At 38.6% G+C, this 17,512-nt stretch overlaps 1 protein-coding gene across 2 annotated transcripts; it reads left to right on the forward strand.

Annotated features, from left to right (window-relative positions):
* The first annotated feature begins 438 nt into the window (after window positions 1-438).
* On the forward strand, window positions 439-14,660 carry SLC30A6 (solute carrier family 30 member 6). Of its 2 annotated transcripts, none has more exons than XM_033055231.2 (14): window positions 439-515; window positions 2,908-2,994; window positions 3,602-3,686; window positions 4,760-4,802; window positions 6,388-6,453; window positions 6,848-6,928; window positions 8,166-8,201; window positions 8,963-9,057; window positions 9,817-9,865; window positions 11,680-11,799; window positions 12,094-12,196; window positions 12,507-12,554; window positions 13,121-13,189; window positions 14,137-14,660. In XM_033055231.2, exons 1-14 carry the CDS (start codon window positions 513-515, stop codon window positions 14,632-14,634), a joined length of 1,383 nt encoding a protein of 460 aa, XP_032911122.1. In that variant the 5' UTR covers window positions 439-512; the 3' UTR covers window positions 14,635-14,660. The 2 variants fall into 2 exon arrangements, with proteins under 2 accessions (XP_032911122.1, XP_032911123.1); XM_033055232.2 differs by lacking the exon at window positions 439-515 and adding an exon at window positions 829-903.
* Window positions 14,661-17,512: the final 2,852 nt, after the last annotated feature.

Genomic DNA, 17,512 nt, shown 5'->3' on the forward strand with positions numbered 1-17,512 from the left:
GGCCTAGGACTGTGCCATGGGAGGTTTAGGTTGAACACTAGGAAGAATTTATTCGCAGAAAAGGCGGTTAGATATTGGAATGGGCTGCCAAGGAAGTGGTGGAGCCACCATCCCTGGAGGCGTTTAAAGGGAAGACTGGACGCGGCACTCAGCGCTATGGTCTGGTTGACATGGTGGTTTGGTGATAGGCTGGACTCAGTCTGTGATGGTCAGCACCCGTGGGAGCCCTTTCCTCGCCCTCTCGCAGGCAGATACGGGCAGCAGTGCGGTGAGGCGGCACACAAGCCCTCTGTGTGCCAAGGTGCGCCGCCAGCCCAGCCTGCCGGCCGGAGAACAGAGAGAGAAGCGCGCTGCGCCGCACATCCCGCGGGACGGGCACGGAGCCGCCGCCGCTCCCGGCGGGCGCCGCTTCCGCCACGTGTCCCCGGGCCCGCTGGTTGCCACGGCGACGGGAACCTCTCCCGCCCCTTCCGGCCTCGCATGGCGCCGTCTCTTCCGCTGCGGGGAGTAATATGGTGAGTGGCCCCTGCTGGGGGCAAGGAGCGAAGGGGGAAGGAGGGTGGTGCGTGCAGCGCGGGGTGAGGAGGCTGCTGGAAGTGCCCGCTCCCTCGGCGGGGCGGCGGCGCCGCGGGGCGCCCGGGCTGGCGCGGCCCATAACGGGCCCGGGGAGCGCGGGGCGTCGCTGCCCGTGCGGCGTTTCCTGCTCGGGGCTCTCCGCCCGCCCCTCGAGCGCGGCCCGCACCGCAGGGCACCGCGGGCAGGGCCCCGGGGGTGCCGGGCTGTGGGGGGCTCCTGTGCCGGGGCTGCCTCTCGAGCGGGGTCGGCGGGCTGCGGGCTGAGCCTCGGAGTTCTCCTTCAGCCGCACGTCGGTCAGCGAGCTGGGACTCGCCGCAGGACAAGCAGGTTGTAGCGCGCTTGCTCCCCGGTATCGGGCTGTCACTCTGTAGCTCACTGCTCAAAGACGAAACCCGTTCTTTTAGGAACGACTGCTGCGTGTGCGTGTTCATCTGTCGGCGAAATGTTCCCTTGTCACGCTGAGCACGCTGAAGTGCCATGGGTATGGATAACAGGTGCTGTCACCTGTTGGGGCGGCCCGTGCCGCCGGCTGCACAAACACGGGTGTGGGGCTCTTCCAGCGCCTCAGGGGCCGAGGTGTGGGGCAGCGCCCTGCCCAGCACCGGCTCTCTGTAGGGTCTCGGCATGCCTTAGTGCCGAGGTGCATCCCGTGCTGAGCGGGAGCTCCTTTCCAGGGGTCGGCTGTGGCCTGCGCGGGGTGCCCTGTGGCACAGGATACACAGCTCTGGTGCACGGCATCCCCTGTGAACGGGGAGGTGTGGCTGGGCGAGGGACAGTGCCACCAGCGTGGGAAGCAGTGCAAAGGAGGGCTAGGATGGTGTGAAAGGTCTGGAGGAAGGGGGAGCCTTGAGAGGAGTGGCTGAGGTCACTTGGTCTGTTCAGACTGAGGACAGACCTCACTGCAGCTACAGCTTCCTTGTGAAGGGAAGAGGAGGGGCAGGCACTGATCTCTCCTCTGTGGTGATAGTGACAGGACCTGAGGGAATGACCTGAAGTAGTGTCAGGGGAGGTTTAGGATGGAAATTAAGAAAAGGTTCTTCACCTAGAGTGTGGTTGGGCGCTGGAACAGCTCCCCAGGGAAGTAGCCACAGCACCAGCCTGACAGAGTTCAGGAAGCATTTGGACAATGCTCTGAGGCACATGGTGTGACTCTTGGGGTGTCCTGTGCAGGACCAGGAGTTGGATTCGATGATCTTTGTGGATCCCTTCCAACTCAGGATATTCTATGATTCTTTGTGATTCTGTAACAGCTTTCATAGACAGGCTGTGCACTGCCTGTTAGAAAAGCTTTCCAAGGTGTCCTGGCATCCTGCATGTGTCTATTAAGAATTAAAATAATCCTGTAATGATTTCCTAGTGAAGAAAAGAGTGAGTGCCAGTGTTTTAGATTATCTAAACTTGGGATCTGTAGTAGTGCTTAAAGTTTAATTCATGGCACACTTGTATTTCTCAGATAATATGAAATGCAGCTGTGTTGACAAAAGTTATTTTGCTGAAGAGCCCATTAGTATGTCTTTTGCCGTCTGCTGGCAGCTAAGATGTGATGGCTTAAAATCAAGCCTTACTTAATCCGGCCCCAAACTGCTGGAGATGGCAGACCATCCATTACAAGTCCACAAATTTCTGTTGCAATTCAGAAGGGCTTTTCACATGGAAAGCTTACTACTTTGTGGGGAGAGCAGAACGGGGGACAACCAACTAGAAGCTTGGGCCCTCCAAGGAGAGGGAGACAAATGTCATGGCAGATGCGTTTCTCTGTCAGCCTGCTCCCTGTGATGCTTGCAGGAGAGCCATGTAGCACCCCTTTAGGTTAAGCCAGAGCCAAGATTGTTGGTGTGAATCCTTTTGTTACTGGCCTTGTGTCCACCACATCACCAGCATTGTTTTTACTTCAGTGGTGGGTTCTCCTTTATAGATCTGTAAACAGTATTTTCCTGTTTAAGGGATCTGTTGCTTTTGGGTGGGAAGTGTGCTTTGATGAAGAAAAATAGGTTTTTTTCAGACTGTCTTGTAGTAGATTCATCTAAATAAAAGTTAAAACCCGCTCTTTAAATGATATTTTAGTGTCTTTTTCAGTAATCCTGAGTTCTGGATTATGTCTAAGTGAAACTTGATTCTAAGTCATTTGTCATTTTCTGATATAATAACCATGTGAAATGGTTATCAAAATATTGTTGAATTTAAAGTTTGTGATATGTCCGGTTAACAAAAAATTCACCTGAGTCTTTGATATAATTGTGAAAATAGTTCATAAACGAAGATTTCCTTTTTGCTAATTTAAATTATGGTTTAAGTAAAGTTTTTAATAAAACTATTGATTTTTTTTTTAAGGGGACAATACACCTGTTCCGCAAGTCACAGAGATCGTTGGTTGGAAAGTTAACACATGAATTTAGGTTGGTTGCAGCAGACAGAAGGGTAAGTGTTGCTTAAGAAAACTCATAATTATAATAAAAATACGTTAGCTGTGGTAAGTTAAAATACACTACTAAGTCTATTATGAAACTTTTTCTTTGAATTTTTCTAGCTGTGCTTAAAAATATATATATAGATCTTTGAAGACATATTGCTTCTGTGCATCATCCCTGTGAATTAGTGTTCTCCAGAATTATGCTTATATCTGGTGGGTTCAGTAGAACTGTAACCTGAATGTGTTCAGATGTTTTTGGGACCAAAGTTTCAGCACAAAAAAAGGAACACACTAATATAAAGTTGCACAAGTTGGTCTTCAAAAGTCAGATGCTGTGTGCTGTAATAAAATTCAAATATTATAGATGAGTGTGGGGTTTTTTAGACCAAAAAGGTATTTTAAGCATGGTGGCATTCATAAATCAGTTTTTAAATAATCTGTAAAGTTTAAAATAGAGTAAGGGCTTGCTGTTCTGAAATGAGTGGTGAATTTTTAGGTGGGAGGAGAAACCAGTTCTGTTTGCATGACTAAGTACTGCAATATTAAGACCAGATAGATGTATTTCTATCTTGTAAATTTTGGAAAGTTTAAAAACATATTTATTCTCATCAACAGTCCTGGAAGATTTTACTGTTTGGTGCTATAAATTTAATATGTATTGGCTTCCTGCTCATGTGGTGCAGCTCTACAAACAGCATAGGTAGGTGGCTCTTGTGTACTGAAACTACAACAAACTACCATGTGTTTCTTAGCTTGTGAAGTTCCAACTACTGAAAAAGCCAAATCCAGTACTTGATGGGAGTTAGGGCTTTGCACAACCAGGTTCAGAGAATGCTTCCCTTTGATTTTACGCAGTCAGCTTAGGAGCATTTTTCACAGACAAGTTTGCATGGGTGAAACTCCATCAAAGTTTGTGGAGCTTTTCAGTCCTGCTGGTCATTTGCTTCCTGCAGTAGCTTCCTGATCTTTAAGACTGAGAAGCTGTAGTAGACTTTTGAGTTACTGGTCCTCAGACCTGTTCCTTGTATACTGTTCCTTGTATAAGTATCACCAGTGACATGCAGAGACCCTCACTTGCAGTTGAATGAGGATGTTTGTAGCGTGGAAAAGGCTTAAGACTTCTTTGCTTCCAAGGAATGCTCAGCAGTAGCCAAAACACTGGCGTTTTTCCAACACCTTTTAGGTTCCACTGCAAAGCACTGTGCAGGGCTGCTGTGAGGAAATGAAATCCACATGAGCCAGACCCAATGCAGATTTGTGTGCCTTTTGCTTTTGGATAGGGGCTTCCATGTGCTTCCTGTCACCTGTACTGAGAATAGAATGCTTTTTTAGTTTTTAATTTTTGACGCAGGTTTTCTTGCAGTTTTGGTATAGGTTAGAGATGCAAAACAAGTAAAACATTCAGTTCAACCTACTTTTCATTGCAATAATGCACATAAGAGAGGTCTTTTACTTTGATAAGTGAAGTATTTCTGGAAGATCTCCTGACTTTCCAGTACTTAAATTCCTAGTCACAACTTAGTCACAAATGTGGCATCTTCTGTACCTGGGCTTTTAATTACATGCTTTAGTTGACTTAGGATTGCCATAATCAACCTGCTTATGACATTGAATATATTGGTGTCTTTAGAGTAACAGAGACTTGTTCTGTCAGCTGAGGCAGTTTATGTAGGTAGAAGATTGAAAAGAGCTGCACAAAAGGGTCTTAGAATACAAGTGACTTTTGCATTGAAAAATTAAGTATTCAATTTTGATACTTACTTTTCTTTCCAGCTTTAACTGCTTACACATATTTGACAATCTTTGACCTTTTCAGGTGAGTTTTTTCCCATTTTGTCTTACTGTTCATTTTTTCTGTATATTTCTACAAATTTGAAATTTACTTACAGGTTCAAAGACATGTAACTTTGTCATCAGTATAGAAACAATAACTGGTTTAAATATAGCTTAAATGAGTATAAAATTGCACACAATAAACAGATTGTAAAAACCACCTTAGCTATATTGACAATGACTAGTAACTGATCTGTTCAGTCATGGATTTCTCTGTGCAGATGTGTGACAACATAGAACAGTATAATACAAAACTGATGTCTCTCAGAGCATTTTCCTAGTACCGTAGTCACTGATTGTGAAGTAATCCTCAGTTTTAACATCAGAAAACAAGAAGCATGTAATTCTGTTTTGGAAATATTTTTCAAGCTGGATACCAAGCACTCTGCACATAAGGTCATTAAATATTTTCAGTATTTTTCTTGTTTTCTAACAAAATCATATTAAAACAACTTTTAGTATGATAACTCTGAACACATTTGATAGTATTGATAATTGAAATATATCAGTATTCAGACATGAAATATATTCAGTTCATATCTAAGATACAGAATGGTAGCAGTGGTAGGGAAATAAAATGTATGTATTTTTAAAATGTTAGCTTACATTATCTTCCTTGCTATCTCACTATCTTTTTCTTTTATTTTTAGAAGAAGGTAGAATACTCCTGGCACTCCTGTCTTAGGTTAATTAGGGATTGGACTAGAACCAAACTTGTTCAAACTCACAGCAATCTCTTTCAAGAGTTTTGATTTGCTAAGGGAGAACAATGCTTAGTAATTCTGCTACAAAAATCAATTTCTGCTTCTTTTCATTTTGTCATTTTCCTGGTTGTATAAAATAGTCTTACTGAGAATATGAATTTACAGCTTTGTATATGAACAGTGTCGCTTCCGTGCTTTTACTTTTATTCTACACAGCTGAGAATCAAGTTGTGAGGATGCGATTGTTCATCAGTTGAAGGGACGAGTTCTTGATCCAGTCTGATTTAACATTGCTTTAATTACAAAAGGTCTGCATGAAAGCACAGATGGCACTGAATCCATGTGGATTCCAGCTGAAAAAAATTGTTCAATAGAGAAAAAATTGTTGAATAGAGGAAAATTAGCTATACTCATCCTTGAAACATTCTGACTACTACCATGGTGATTCCAAAATAATTGGAATTCTAGATGTTCAGTATGAGAGAAAATTTGGACAGAAGATAGCAAGAGAGATCTGTGGCTGTCAGTGAATGGCCAGTTAGATTAGAGCTTGTGTAGGTGAATGCAACCAAAGAAAGTTAATCTGTTTTGGCCACATACACAGAGAGATTACACTGTGGGGAAAAAAAAAAAGAAGGCGATATTTGGTGTGACCTGAGACTTATTCTAGAGTACTAAATCTAATTCATGGTATATCTCTAAAAGAAGACTTTAATGGAGAGATTTCTTTGCTTTTTCTTTCACTGTTCTGTCTTGCTGTATTTGTTTGTTAGAGTTCTGGTGACTCAAGTGTGTATTTGTAGATTATGCAGTTTATAAAGGCTGCTGTTATTTATCACAGTCTAATTCTCCCCCTTTTTTCAGTTTGATAACATGTCTAATAAGCTACTGGGTAATGATGAAGAAACCCACCCCAGTCTATTCATTTGGGTAAGTACAATAACAAGGTGTCGTGTTTGATAATTCAACATTTCATACATTGCTCACTGTCCTTGCCTGGATCCCTAAACAGCCATCAGTAATACTCTGTATGTGAAAGAGCCTAAAAATGAGGAGGGCCAAGACTTATTGTAAAGAGCAATTACATAGGGGACAGACAGGAAGAACTAATAAATGCTTAATTTTAAGGTGTTTCTGATGAGTCAAGTGTTAAAAGAAACTGAAAATAATGCCTATTCCATAAAACTTCAATTTTCTTCCCATCTGTCTGATGTTGAATGAATTGGAAAGAGTAGGTGTATCCTGCTCGTTCTTGCACAGAAAAGATTCTATTGGATGAATTGTTCAATGTTCAATGTTTCTAAACTTAATTCTCAAATTTCAGGTTTGAAAGGTTTGAAGTTCTAGCTGTATTTGCATCTACAGTTCTGGCACAGCTTGGTGCTCTTTTTATACTGAAAGAAAGGTAGGGTTATGTACTGTTTTCTTTAATTTTTTAACATATGAAGATATAGTCCAGATCAACCAAAAAGCGCATTCATTCTACGAGTGCTGTATGAAGAGAGATACTTTAGAAAAAAATCAAAGATTTAAAGAAAAATATTGTTAAACCTTACTGCTTGCTTACATTTATTACACTGCATGTAGGCTTTAGATGTAAAGATGGGAATTGATAAATGTACTTAAAAAGCTACCTGGGGAAACATTTAATAATTTTAAGAATACTTTTTCAAAAAGGTTGCATAATTATTTTAATGCATTTCCTTATGCATCTTGATTTTTTAAAGTTCATTAATAAAGATAACTTTATTGGTTTTACTTCTGTTACTTTTTGAAGTCAAAGCAGCTTCATAATATATCAAGGATCTGAATGTTTAAAGCATCAAGCATTTCACTCCCTCAACATTTTCTCAGGTATTAATTTGCCATACTATCTATGTTTGGCAGCATTTGTATTTCGGGAGGTTAGCCTAAAACATTATTTTAATGATGAAGAGGCTATTGTTAACATCTGGAATTTAAAATTGCAGCAGTGTACCTTCTCTTTTTCTATTCAAGTGCTCTTTTTTCTATGTAAAGGGCTGTATTAACAACTTAGCAACTTTATACTATGAAGTCAATGTATTGAACTGACAGTCCACTGGAATGAATCACCCTCTGTCAAAACCTCCCAAGTTTTCCAACATCAATTTTAGGAAATTCCACAAACTTAACAGGTTTTTCTGTTACAGCTGAAGCTCATTTGTTAGCTCACTTGTGGGTGAAAAAAGATCTGTATCTCCACCACAGTATCCAATGTCTACTTTATTTAACCTTGCTTAGTGTGAGGCTGTAAGTCAGGAATTTCAGACTTAGTTTGTTGTGGTCACCAGCACCAGTGGTGCTGCCAGTAACAATATTTTTCTGCATGTTCATTTACAAGGATATTTTATCATGTAGGCAGATTCATGGTAGCTAGCACATATGTGGCACAGTTTGGAAATATTTGGGAAACCTAAACCACATCTGCTTCGATTCAGTGTTAAATGCTTTAATTGGTTATAAAAGTGGCTGTCTTTATTTAAGCAATCCATTTTTTGCAGTACTGTATCTATAAGTTTTTATTTCTGAATGGCAGCTAATGCTATGAACTGTAAAAACATGCTTCAGGTATCAAGGCTTTACTGTATGACTATAACTCAAATTTTCAATTATTCTTTTAGTGCGGAACGGTTTCTGGAACAGCCTGAGATACACACGTAAGAAATTATTTTGACATGTAAAATGTGTTATTGTCCTTTTATGTTTCTAATTCTTATCTAGCATATATTAGTTATGAAAGTATTTTCAGTACCAGATTGCTTTTGGTGCCTTGGCATTTGTTTCAAACCATGTGCAAGCTATACTGCAAACCATTCTTTACAAGGTACAACTGAAATGTAATGCTCCTGTTTTCTCAAATAGTGATCTAGCTATATGTTGCTGCTTTTCCTACTTCAGTTGCTTTTGTTTCTTGTGGCCTATTGTTGTGGGGGGAAGGATGCTGTGGTCATCAAGGAACTGCAGGTTTTGCAAAGAGGGTTCAGACTATAAAGAACACGGGGAAAAGAAAAGGAGGTGTTATGGGGCAAAGGAGTGGGATGTGTGTTATAGAAGAAGGCTGGGGGTTTGTGGCATAATTCCATAGAAGGCTAAGCTTAAGTTGTGCTGCTGAGGGGACAATGCATTTGTGTCTTCAAAGGGCAAATATGTGTGTGCATGTATGCAATTAGCTAAGAACTGTTACTCAACATTACGAGCATTAGGGATAACGATACCGTACGAAGTTCAGTGATCTCGTATAACCCTTGCTGTGATAATACACTGCTGGTTATTGGGAATTACACTAGGTTATCCTACTTGTTTTCAGCCTCCGTGAAGGAAACCAAGCCAAGTATTTTGATACTGTTAGTAGTAGTTACAACTTGATAACCTGTTCTGTGATGATGGGAAATTAAGACACCTTTTTTCCCCTCCCTAGGGGACGACTGCTGGTTGGTACTTTCGTGGCTCTCTTTTTCAACTTATTTACAATGCTTTCCATTAAGAATAAGCCTTTTGCTTATGTCTCTGAAGGTATGTGATAAATTAGACTGTAACAAGAATTGAGAAAAAAGTGTTAATGTTCCTATTTTTATTAAGGTATAACTTGTCTGGTAACTTTTGTAACCAGTGGGTGTATATTACCTCTTTTAAAGGTTACTTTTGTTACTTTGTGCAGTAGAATTGCCATTTGATTTTCAATTCCAGTTTGCTTATAAGGCTCTGAGTAGTATGAGGTCATGAATCTGATAAACCAAGTATTATTTTAATGCTGCAGTATCCTTTATTTTCAATATTCTGAATTCAACCAGTGAAGGTCATGTGACAGATATCAGAACTTTCAACATATTTTATGGATGTATTAATGGATTAAAAAATAAGTTAATGCAGTAGTTCTTTTTAAAAACTTTTACCTTTTTCATTGTGAAGTAGGTTTGCAGTCATTCCTGCAATTGTAAATTGTCCTGTTAGAATCGTCTTGTAAATTGTCTGTAGTTATAAATATTTATTATACACTATATTATATAAAAGATAATGGTTATAACCTGCAATTATATTTGTATTTAATCAGCTTAGATTATTATGAGAGGTGGATGTTATACTTGCTGCCTGGAAAAGACAGACTTGGGGCTTTTTTCAAGTGCCAGGGTATCTGTTGAGATATATTTACTCATTCACAGCATATATATTGGATTCTCCCCTCAAAAGAAAACTTACATGTACTTTACAGTGTAGTAACTTTAAAATGGTACTTAAAATTGTGGTAACTTTATTACCTTCTTTCTTTTGCAGCTGCCAGCACAAGTTGGCTTCAGGAACATGTTGCAGATCTTAGTAGAAGGTAAAGCTTTATATTGTGTTTCAAAATCATTAGCTTCTGGAAGGCAGTGTTGGTTTTGTGTATATAATAACAATTTGGAAGGGTATTGAGGTGTAAACTTGTATTAGAGCTTTTAAAATAGCTTTTCCTTACTGTGGGTCTCAGGTATGAACTCTGGAGTAGACGTTGTCTCCCATATTTCCCAGATACATCAATCTAACAGAAATACATCTTTCCAGGTATCTTCTCATATCTTCACATATCTTATGTGTTCAGTACATTGTATATAGTTCTCTTTGGATGAGAATAGGTAAACTAGCATTATCCTGTACATACTTGAACTGCATTTCACAACATGCATTACTGAGAGAGATATTTTGTAATAATTTATGTTTGTTTACTTTGGGCTGGACAAATGATTCAGATGGTTGAGTTTCAATGTGATATATGAAACAGGTTACTCACTGAACCATAGCTATGGAAACTCCTCACCTGTCCAGCAGGAAACTGGAAAGTTCATGTCCTCCAGGGATATAAGCAGTGTTGCTCATTCATCTTGTCTGTTAACTGTCTTGCTTGTATTGGATATCTGAATGCAGGATAACATTGTTTGCAAATAGTTTTGTCAGATGTCAGGGAAATTTATTTTAATCCATGCATGATCTTCCAACTATCTGTCAGTATCAAAAGCAAAACGTTAAACCAAGTTGTAAAACATGTTAAATATGCTTCAAAACCCATATGATTCTGTATCTTGTGATCTTTTTTACAGTTAAGGAAAGCAGAAAATGCTGACTCAATAACAGAAGAATTTATTTTATATGGCTATAAGATGTTGCATCATCAGAACCAAAATCTGTGACATAGTTTTGGAAAACTAATAATTAGGTTGCCCAAGTTTTATTGTAAGAAATAAAAATAAAAAAGGTGGATACCAATCACAGACAGTAGTACAGCTTACATCTTATCAGTTTAGAAACCATTTTAAGGAGGACACTGATGGATAACTTGAAGGAGTCCCAGTTCAAGAGTAATATAATTTCTATTGGGTTTTGAGATAACCTGTATACAGTTCAGCCATTATGAAAAAAAAATTGAATTAGTGTGTAAACAGCTATTTCCGATGTGTTATGTGAAGCAGTGCTGATTTAAAAATACCTGCACCTGTATGTAATTATGTTGATTAAAATTCTTACAGAAGCAGGCCAGCACATGATGTCTAAACGTAAGTTGGCTTTAACCATAGCAACAAAACATTTCATATTGTCTTTGCCTTAAAATTCTCGAGGACATGACATTCACTGGGAAGTACAGAAACTCCTTTCTCTCTTCATACTCCAATTGACAGGAAATAGCTATAAATAAATAATTTTCCCAGGATTCCCTCATGCATTTTTTTGCTCTTCTCTTATTCAGCTAGCTGGTCTTCTTCCTCCTTTCAGACTCCATTAATTAGTTAACTTTGGCTTTAGGACACTCTTGCACACCAAGGCAGATGGATTAAAGACTGGTGATACACAAATCTCTCACTATGTTTAATAATGTAATGATTGCATTACATAATGTCTCTGTGAAATACCAATATTGAACCCATGAGGCACTTGAGTTGCAGACAGCCAATACAGCTGTATCATAGAGCTGTTCCCAGAAAAAAAACACTGATTAATTTTTGCTGACAGCAGCGTCTCAGCAGAATTAGTGGGGCCTTTACAGTACTCATATGCTGTGACAGCAAGGTGTGTTAGAAGTCAAATGCTAAATAATGGGTGTCATTTTGGAATTTCAAAGTAGTGATGAAGATCTGGCTGACGACTGCTTTTTCTGTTTTGTTGCAGTATTTGTGGAATCATCCCAGGATTGAGTAGCATCTTTCTGCCACGGATGAACCCTTTTGTCTTGATTGATATTGCTGGAGCTCTGGCTCTTTGCATTACCTATATGCTCATTGAAATCAAGTATGTGCAGTTATTGTTTTAAAACAGTAGCTCTTTTTGTATCCAGTCTGTGGGAAAATACATTTTTTAAATGAAAGGAATAATCTGATCTAGAGCTGCATTTTGTATGAATGGCATTGCAGCTCTATCAATGCATCTGTCTATTGTCCAAAATGAATGAGAGTTCAAATGAGATTAGCATGTGCAAAATTCTCTGAGTGTATATAATTTAAAAGAATGAAAAAAAATCATAAGTAAGTTGCCTTTCAAAAATACAAATACCAGTGTTTCTTTAAATTTGCTTTTTCTCCCTAGCAATTATTTTGCTGTGGACACAGCTTCTGCTATAGCAATTGCTTTGATGACATTTGGTACCATGTATCCCATGAGTGTCTACAGTGGGAAAGTACTTCTCCAGGTAAGGCAGCCTCCCAAATCGACAGATTCTGTGGTTTTGGTTTTGTTAAATGGCCTCATTTGAAAAAAACAAAAAACCCTTGAAATCTGTTTTAAGCTTGCAAATAGGAAGTGTTCCCATGGGAATTTGTGATGTGCAACAAAATTTTTAAAGGTTGTGCAGATATGCATCACAGGATCATAAGAATTTAGTGAAAATGCCATTGGTCTCTTGTGTGGGTAGACCAGACTAAAATGTTCTCTTACTTGAACAGGGACAGTTAATCTTTATTAGAACTTGTATTTATTTTCTTTTCTTCTTCTTTTTCAAGACAACCCCACCTCATGTGATTGGCCAGTTAGATAAACTTCTTAGAGAGGTAAGTCAGTGTATAACACACAGCACAGTGTACAACTAATAAGCATTCAGGAATGTGAAGACTTTTTCTGACTAGTCCAAGAATTTTGCTAAAATTATTTTTTAAGTATTATTTTATCTGCATGTACAAAATATGAATCTTGCTTTCCAAGATGAATAGTGTCATTTAGGTATCTGGAACAAATCTGTTTAAGTAGTGCAGGCTGGTTTTACTTAAATTTGAGCTACTATTGAAGTGGTTTACAAATGTGAGTTGAAGGAGGAAAAGGAGCACAGGCAGCTGTTGAATTGCAACATATAAAGTTGAGAACATACTGCAATTTGGCAGCAAGAGTTACTTGAAATACATTCCTTAAAACGTTTTTGATGGATTTGGATGTTTAAGGGTAGCAAAAGTGCATTGGGTAAGTGTTAGTGACATTAATAGACATCATCTGTTCTGTGTATGGAGCTTTTATTTCACTACTGAAAATTGTTTGTTATTCAGTTATGTATAAAAGTGTATTTCTAAAGGGATTTGAAACTTATAATTTATTTTTATATTTGTGGATGTTTGGGTAAAATTAGGTTTCAACTTTGGATGGAGTGTTGGAAGTTCGAAATGAGCATTTCTGGACATTAGGTTTTGGCACTTTGGTAAGTTATGTCTTTATTATCTTTCTAGCCTTTGAATAAAAAGTTGTCAGATACTACTTTAATTTTTTACTTTACATGAAGTAAGATATTTCTTCTGAAATATTAACTATAAACATTTTTGATGGAGTCAGTACTCAGTCCTTGTGCTTTATTGCAAAACTTCTCTTCCCCTGTCCTTTACATTTTTTTAAAGCTTTGTTGTTGATTAATGTTATTAATGTATACTGCAGTTCTGGCTCAAAGCATGCAACTGTAGAATTTCATTCGTATTTTGAGTGAAATAAATGACAATCAAAAGGAAAAATGTTTTTCAAAATGGTGTGTTAGTGTAAATTGTCTAGGAAGAGAGAAATAACTGTAACCCTTCAAGCACCAAAGGTCTACAACAGACAGTAGAATCATAAGTTTTCAGCATTTCTAGGGGAGATGGTAGAACAAAATAACTACAGTTGTGTACCAGTTACTCTGTAAGCTGAAAGAAATTGAGGGGTATTTTTTGTGATGCAGAATGATCACACAGAACTTGGTTGTTCCTAAGTTGATGCAGGTGTTTTGTGACCCTTCTTAAAGCAACCAAAAAGGCAGCAGTTCTTTCTGATGTAAAAATAGCTTTCAGTTTACTGTTCTGCCACTTATGCCTAAATTTGCACTTTGTTCTTTTGAGCTATTTTTCTCTCCCAGTTGTTACCTTTCCTGCCAACACGTGTTGTATAGTTTGGTTCTATGACTCACTTTTCCTGAATGATCTTGGTATGTTCATAAGAGAGCAAAATATTAGGAAATATGAAAATGTATCCTATAATAAGGTTCTTAATTTAGTCAGTAGTTTCTACTACAAAAGGTCTCTGTGCAATTCTCTGCTGGATTATTTACCTCTTCTTGAATGCATGTGAGTAATCTTTATTGGAATAACAATTAACAGCCAACTTGTTTTTATCACTTTCTAGGCTGGATCAGTCCACGTCCGAATTCGGAGAGATGCAAATGAGCAAATGGTACTTGCCCATGTCACTAACAGATTATACACATTGGTCTCTACCTTGACTGTTCAGATTTTCAAAGATGACTGGATCAGACCTACGTTATCATCTGTGCCTATTGCAAACAATATTCTGAACCTTTCGGATCATCACATTATTCCAATGCCATCTTTGAAGGCTGCTGACAATTTGAACCCTGTTACCTCCACTCCAGCCAAGCCCAGCAGCCCACCACCAGAATTTTCTTTTAACACACCAGGCAAAAATGTGAATCCAGTTATCCTTTTGAACACTCAGACAAAGCCCTATGGATTGGGCTTTAATCATGGATCTGCACCCTACAGCAGTGTACTCAATCAAGGACTTGGAATGCCAGGAATGGGAGCAGCTCAAGGATTCAGAACTGGTTTTGCAAATGTCCCAAGCAGATATGGAACAAACGCACGTGATCAACCCCGACCGTAATAAACACCATTATTTATTATACTTAAGGGTATTGACTTAATTCTTTTATTACCCAATTTTTATAAACATTTGGAATGTCAAATCATTCTAAATGGCTGGGAACAAGTGCATTGTTCATTTTCATGAAGTGGTTAAATAGCAGTTTTTTCCTTCACATCAGCAGTAGCCGGTGTAATGCCACAGATATTTTGCAGACTTAAAATACTTTTCAAGTAGTTTTTATAGGATGTCTATTTCTACTCATCTTTTTTATCCACTTTTCTTCATTTATCCAAGAATGTATCGAGATGCAGCAGAACTCCATAAGAGCATAAAATTGTGACCAGGAAGCACTTTTATTTTCTAATGAGAATTACTGGACGCTGAATAGCTGAGAGAATAGGAAATGGCAGAAATACAAGTCCCAGTTTTCAGACATATTTGATTGCTGTATTAAGCCATGTTTGGGCCAAGTCAAAATTAGTTTTTGGTTGCAAAAATCCATCAATATTCATGCTGTCACCATTGTGGCATCTGGCATTTAAGATTGTAATTGATTTTGTGAGACTGTGTTTTTACATTTTTATTGATGCTTTTATAGAAATTCAGATGGTTCAGCAACCATTTTCTAGTTGTAAGTGTTCCATACTCATCTCTGATATTTCTTACTTTTTGGTTTAACTGCAAAATTATTTAGCAATATACTGGGAAATAAAATACTTAAAACTTAAGATTTTACAAGCACCTCTTTTTTACAATTAACCCTATTTAGGATACAGAACAGATGGCTGTTGTTTCTGAAGCCAGTATTTCATTTTTGACTATGGAGAGTATTCTGTGATTGGATTGTGACTTTGTATTTTCCTCTTTGCATTTTTTTGGTAGTTCCAGGGGGAAAAGTAATTTGTTTATATTCTTGGTTTATATCCAGACTACAGGTCACTGATTGCTGAGAGTTCATAGTCACTGCTGGAGTGCTTAACCTTTGGAGCGCACTTGGAATGAGCCCACTTAACTTGTCTCTGCATTTGCATTACTGTCCTACTGTGCATTGAGGTGTCTGCATTTCTCCAGGGCCTTTCTCAGAGAGCTCTTCCTTCTCACTGCTCTTTTCCTTCTCTGCTCTGACAATAGGGAAAGGTCTTTTAGAAATACTTCAATTTTTTTTTTTGGTCCCCTGTGCAGTATCTATGTTACAATTGCTGCTCTGCCCATTCTTCTGCATCTCTTGGCCATCTAGGAATGGGTTGCCCATTCCTTTTGTTCCACTTGCAACTCAGGGTTCTATATATTGGCTTCCACCTTGTTCGTCTGTGTGCTAAGTCAGTCTCTCCACTTCTGTGAGGTGGTTACATGGAGCTGTAGTATCTCAGGGATTCCAAAGATACTATATTACCTGGAGATAATTGCTTTGATGAAGAAGTCTTTTTCATGTAGATCTGAGTGGAGAAAACAGCCTTCATTTAAATTTTAAAGATGTGTGGCCTCTTCACTGGCTGAGGATTTCTCTTTCTGCATAAGAACACTGCATTCCTCCTTTTTCCTTTTTTTCCTCCGTCCATGACCTGCGTTTCGTGAGCCGGTGCTTGGAGGAGGGAGTCATTCTTGCAAAAGCAAGGTGGCATTCTGCATGATGGAGATGTATCTTTTGGGGATGTTTTAGGCTGAGGGTAGTGTCCAGCCTGCCACTCCATGTAAGCTACAAGTAGGGAATCTGGTTCTGTACTTCATTTGCAGTGAGAGTGAAAATTTCCTTACTCTGTTAGAAAATGGAAAACTTTCATTTAAAGATTACAATGAAGTTACAACCATTGGTTCTGTTTCTATGAGGTCAGTATTGACTCAGTAATCACCTCTGGTCCATTATCCTGTCTTTCTGTGAGTCTATTACATGTGCCATTGCTTCATGGAAATTCACTGAAGTACAGAACACTTGATTCTCTGTACCTCTTGGGTGCTGAACTAGATTGCACTTTCTACAGCATCTGCAACACCTTAGAGCCACCAGAATGTTTACAATACACTACTTTGGCCTGGTTAACAATTGTTCCTTACTCCAGTTTCATAATCAAACATGTGCCCTTTTTCTGGTATTTTCCAATACATTGTATTATATTGAATGCATGCTTATTTGTTTTCAGTAGAAAATTAAATCTCCATTTTATTAAAAAATGAAGCTGATTTCTGATTCAAAATGAGAAGGGAGGGGGAGAATCCCAGAATTCTGAGTGCAATATAATCACTTCAACAAAAATACTTTTTTGAATGTTTGTTTGCAATATATATCATATGTAGATGATAAGTATTCTTTTTAGATATTAGAACAGCTTTTTAGCTTCTTTATTGTTATAAATATATTAAGATATTTGTTAAATCAGCACAGAGTAAAATGTCTTCTTTTATATAAGGAAAATAAAATCAGTGTAATTCGTAAATGACAAGGAAAAAGTGGTAATTTGTGTACAGGATTTTATAGTTATCTTTCTATATATTGTTTAAGTGATGCTCTGAGGTGATACTTCAGTCTGAATGAGCAGGTATGTCAAACTTCAGAACTGTTTTGCTGGGTTTACTATCAGGGTAGATTGGGTCCTTGGAATAATTCTATGGAATTGTTTTTGTATACATTTTGCCTTTTCTAACTCTGTTTTGCTGTTAGGTGCTCATAAGCTAAATGTTTATTTGGTACATAGTGAATAAGAATTTACAATTTATATCATCTTCATTCCTAATGCTAAGAATTCTGTCCCAGCTAGAGAGAAAAGAGGACTGGTACTTGCTGTCATTTCTGTCTGCCAGAGGATTTGGCATTGTTACTCCCTTAAGTTGTTCCAGCTGTGATTGCACAGGATTACATCACTTGTAGGTAAATGCATCCAGCTTTAGAGAGTTTGAGGGA

Source organism: Catharus ustulatus, chromosome 3 (assembly GCF_009819885.2).
Source record: "Catharus ustulatus isolate bCatUst1 chromosome 3, bCatUst1.pri.v2, whole genome shotgun sequence".
NCBI lineage: Eukaryota > Metazoa > Chordata > Aves > Passeriformes > Turdidae > Catharus > Catharus ustulatus.

What these genes read in the sequence shown, in the direction of transcription:
- SLC30A6 (XM_033055231.2), top strand. An exon ending in GAACAGCCTGAGATACACAC is followed by an intron (nt 8,202 to 8,962) that starts GTAAGAAATTAT and finishes TCCCCTCCCTAG; the next exon opens with GGGACGACTGCTGGTTGGTA. An exon ending in TATATGCTCATTGAAATCAA is followed by an intron (nt 11,800 to 12,093) that starts GTATGTGCAGTT and finishes TTTTCTCCCTAG; the next exon opens with CAATTATTTTGCTGTGGACA.